The 4,440-nt window shown below is 35.9% G+C and overlaps 1 protein-coding gene across 1 annotated transcript; it reads right to left on the bottom strand.

Annotated features, from left to right (window-relative positions):
- LOC114375358 (TBC1 domain family member 13-like) lies at window positions 1-3,485 on the bottom strand. The gene is made up of 9 exons (XM_028333133.1): window positions 2,841-3,485; window positions 2,642-2,734; window positions 2,130-2,234; window positions 1,838-1,990; window positions 1,650-1,748; window positions 1,342-1,470; window positions 590-769; window positions 391-507; window positions 1-260 (listed from the first exon to the last, which is right to left on the bottom strand). Exons 1-9 carry the CDS (start codon window positions 3,258-3,260, stop codon window positions 78-80), a joined length of 1,479 nt encoding a protein of 492 aa, XP_028188934.1. The 5' UTR covers window positions 3,261-3,485; the 3' UTR covers window positions 1-77.
- Between the last annotated feature and the right edge of the window lie 955 nt (window positions 3,486-4,440).

The raw sequence follows: 4,440 nt of genomic DNA on the forward strand, positions 1-4,440 counted from the left end.
TCGGTCACTCAGTACTTCAGATTCAAAACATGATAATTTGATGAAATTATACAAAAAAAAATAATCAGTGTAATAAATCAAAGTGATAAACAATAATTAGATGTGTCAGGACTAATATCCTTGGCAACCTGGAGCAGGTATTCTACGTTAATATCATCAGGGTAGTGTTGTAAAAGTTTTATATTGGTCACAAAATCACCACTTAGCAGTTTGCTTTTCACGCAAAGTAGCATTGCGCAACAGATCCGAAGAAGCATATCCTTCAAAAAAAGATTTTAGCCATGTAACATATTATTAATCAAAATGACAAAGTAAAACCACGATAATTTTGTAAGCTAAGTATTAATTTTATCCTGAAAGTTTGCCGAGGAGTTTGATTGAGAGAGATACCTGAACACCAAAAGGGTTACTCAGAAGTGTATCCCATATTCTCAAGATAGACTCAAATTTGAACTCTTGCGTGAGTAGGAGTGTAATCCATCGGAATGCATAGAATTGTGGTTTAACCTGTTCATGAGGTTCAGCGGCATCAATTTAAATAGAATGGAACTGTACAAAACGTTGAAGTAAAAAAGTTTAAAGGTTCTACCTTTGTTCTCAATTCAAGATGACGCCATAATTGTTCATCATTTACTTCTAATAAATCTGACAAGCGAGAAAGTGTAGCAAGGATGCCACTTGAACTATTATCCAATTGTTGGCAGAAATGATCCACTGAGTCACCCAAAATTCGAACAAAACAAGAAAAACTATCTGCTTCTACATTTGCCTAATAGAAACAAGACAAAGCACAAGTAACAAAGGATAAAATTATGGTCTTTATGCTCACTAATATTTATTTATGCAGACAATTTTCAAGAACAAAAATGTGATGGATGATACGAGAGGAAGACAACTGTCATACAGCAACATATAATTTTAAAATGGCCAAGTCTAATAACCCATCAGGTAAGTTATATAATTTATGGTTGTTCAGTGTAATAGACATTGGTCAACATAACGGAAGTTGAATCATGCTTGATTGGTGCTGCTTCAATTCTAAAACAAAGAAATTAAACATCTAAATTGTCTAGAAGTAAGATTTTCAGGCTTCTGCACTGGATGATGAAAACAGAAGAGGCGTTAGTGGCATCATAAGCAATATTGAATGTTAAGATATATACACTAAAATTTAAATTTCCAAAACACAATTGAGCCTCCTTCAACCATTAATTTTGGTTTACTGCCGAAGTCATGTGAATTTTCTGCGTCATCATATATACCATGCATTTAACCTAGCTAAAGAAAAACAATGGGAACTGCCACAAATCACATAATAAATTATGCAGGGAAAATGCTTACAGCATTTTGCTTGTCGGGGTCAGTACTAAATACATAGTATATTGGTGCCAAGACCTCGTTCATGCCTTGCACATAACGAATCTCAGGATTTAACTTTGCAAAAAGGAGAAGGATATTCTTCATCGCTTCCTATAGTTAAAGTATCAACAAAAACTTCAATAAGAGTCGAACCCCCTAAAGTTTATCACTCAACACTGAAAAGTGGAAACAAAATTGAGAATTGTTTGATAAGTAGCTCAGCTAAAAACCCAAACTTACAACAAATTAACAGAAAACCTTTATAGATTTTTGGTGGTGCAGTTAGTTACCCTATTTTTGCAACTAATTGATGACTCCCCTGAGAAAAATGGCAAATCTGGATGTGTACGCTGCAGATCTCGATCTATCTGTTCTACGATCTCTGTATACTAGAAGATGGACAGACAGCGATAAGTATAAACTTCATTATCCAAACGAATTCAGTCAAAAGTAACTTCATAATGGAGGAGAAATTTACCTGAAAATATTGACTCCAAAGACTAGCCTTACCAAGGCTCAAAGGGTGATCTTCGTGAGAAATTTCATGTCGCCTAAGGGGGCCATCAACATCATTGTCCTCATGCCGCCTTGTTGAACTTAATTCCTCACATTCCTTCCAAATATGTCTTGACTGTCTTAGATTCAATAATATGATCAGTGAAAACTGGAAAGCAAGAGCTACAACACAAAGCACACCAAATATAGCCAGATAAATGTTTGATATAAATATAACTGCTTATGTTAAAATGCAAAAATCAGAATTATATTACCGGATTGCAGAGAAGATCCTCTTTCAGATTAGCATACTTTTGCCTATTCTCTTTTAGTTTCTTGTCCCACAAGTCATGAGATGAAGGTAAGTAACCCAAGAGTAGCTGGTTGTGGAAATCATAGTAGGACAATCAGCTGCTTGTATGAAGACATAACTACAATCAAAGGATTTTATAATTTTGCAAATGGAACATAAATCTAATATCTTCATTACCAGAAGATGGAATGGAAGTCATAAACATAGGATATATTATATTCAATGGTTCATCACTATTGATGTAAGTTTTCTAAGCATTAAGATGTACTTTCTAATACCAACATAGTATGGCATAGTTGACAGATAACCATGTTTGTTAAACATGTGGTCAAAGGTTCATCTGTTAGAAGATATCAACTCCTTAAAGGGATCTTAGTTGTGAACGATTAGTTTTTGACATTTTAGTGTTCACCCTAAAAAAGTTACAGTCTAATTCTCATGTTAACAACTTAACATGATGGAGTGAATAATTACCTTCCAAGCCGTTGCACGCAAACCTCCTCCATCAGGAATACCAATGTTGGCAATTCTTTGCAACTTTTCCAAATTTATCTCCCTTTGAGAAAGCTGGATAACGAAAAGGGTTAATGAATATGAAGGAACAGTTAAGAGAACGAATTGAAGGAAATCAAAACAAAACCATTTCCATTTTTCTTCTCCAATCACGACCAACCTCGTATTCCAGATCTGATCTTTTCTCTTCCTCTGAAACGGATTTCAACACCGAAACCTGAGTGACAGAATCTCTGTTCGGTCTCTGCCGAATTTTTCGCTCCTTGTCATCATCATCATCACTCTCCATGTGAAATCCTAACTCGCCGGGCTGAACTGGCTCGAGCTCCTCGCCGGACTCAAGTTTAAACTCAGAGCCTTCGATTTCATGGCCTTTTTCGTAGAACCCTGAGACCAAGCTGTCGAGACGGTCGGGAAAGACCCTCCCAACCTTGTCCGGAGCTGGAAGCTTGAGCTTGCCTTTGAGCATAGCGGCTGAGTTATGACCGAGTTTACAGAGGAATCGACCGAGTTGAAACAGTAGGAAGTGTAACGTGGAAGGATGAGAGAGTAAGAGTTGTTTCAGCTTCTGCTTCTCCATGATTCGGATATGAAACTCAGAAGAAGAATGGTAGTTAACGTTTGAATGGCAGTTAGGCGCCACAGCTTTTATTTTCAGACCTGTGAAATGGGCCTAGTGAGAAATGTTCGGCCCAACTGTATTGGGCCCTTTTGGGCTTTGGAACGAGTTCGCATAATCCTGCTGTTCCGGGTTTCAACTAGGGTAATCTCAAATTATCAGTACCCCTCTTTTTGTAGTCATCCTTACAAATAAAAATTAATCTTCATCTTCATAAATCATAATATATAAATTAAACTCACTCACATAAATATAATAAAAAGTAATCCCACAATATATAAGTGAAGGACAACCCTCATTCTTGAGCTAACTTTTGGGGTTGAGTTAGGCTTCTCACATTATTCATTTTAACATGGTATCAGAGCCAGAAACATGGTATCAGAGCCAGACTCTGTTCCTGAGACCTCGCCTTCGCGCTTACCACCCACCATTTGTTGGTTACGCACCAAGCCAGATTAATGCAAACGCACCAGAGAAAGAAAATTGACCACTTTTAATTCAATATATCAGAGATTTCCTCTTCCCATTGGCTCTACAAAATTAGTCAAAGTATTTATATATAGCTTGTGCTCAGGGGAGAAAAGCTTGTTCAATTACACTGCAGATCTTACTTATGCGTTTCACTGTTTGATCGAGAGAGCATAATGAAACAAAATATATATTAACATGAATTAGGAAATTGGATTTTGTCCTGTTCAGTTATCATACTTAGAAACAAAATGATAAACTAATCATCTTCTGTTTTTTTCCTTGTATCTGTTTGCTTAGTATGTTTAATTGATTAATCTGAAGCCTTTTATGCAACTCGTTCACATCATAAGAAACAGAAATATATTTCCCAAGAAGATAACAACCTGTGTATTACTACTTCTGAAAAAATACTAGTCCTTTAAGGCATTAACAAGTACATCAAATACAATCACAAATGTTTGAAAAACACATTCAATACACAATTCTAAACAAATATTCATTTTCACTATTCATTCCATATTCAATGGTGAGATAGATCTTCATGTATTATTCAGAATAAAACACTAACAAACTATGAGGTCACTCTTCAGCAAAGAGAGAGATTAATCTAAATAAAAGGAAGTAGCCAGTTTTTTGGATCAAAACTGAAAACTGAATGCCAATGTTTTGG

This window comes from Glycine soja, chromosome 11 (assembly GCF_004193775.1).
Source record: "Glycine soja cultivar W05 chromosome 11, ASM419377v2, whole genome shotgun sequence".
Classification (NCBI taxonomy): Eukaryota; Viridiplantae; Streptophyta; class Magnoliopsida; order Fabales; family Fabaceae; genus Glycine; species Glycine soja.

Excerpts from the sequence above, each read along its gene's own strand:
- LOC114375358 (XM_028333133.1), bottom strand. The coding sequence starts at position 3,260 with ATGGAGAAGCAGAAGCTGAAACAACTCTTACTCTCTCATCCTTCCACG. Across the intron at positions 2,735-2,840 it reads GATCAGATCTGGAATACGAG|CTTTCTCAAAGGGAGATAAA; the intron begins GTTGGTCGTGAT and ends TTCGTTATCCAG. Across the intron at positions 1,991-2,129 it reads AGGATCTTCTCTGCAATCCG|TCAAGACATATTTGGAAGGA; the intron begins GTAATATAATTC and ends AATCTAAGACAG.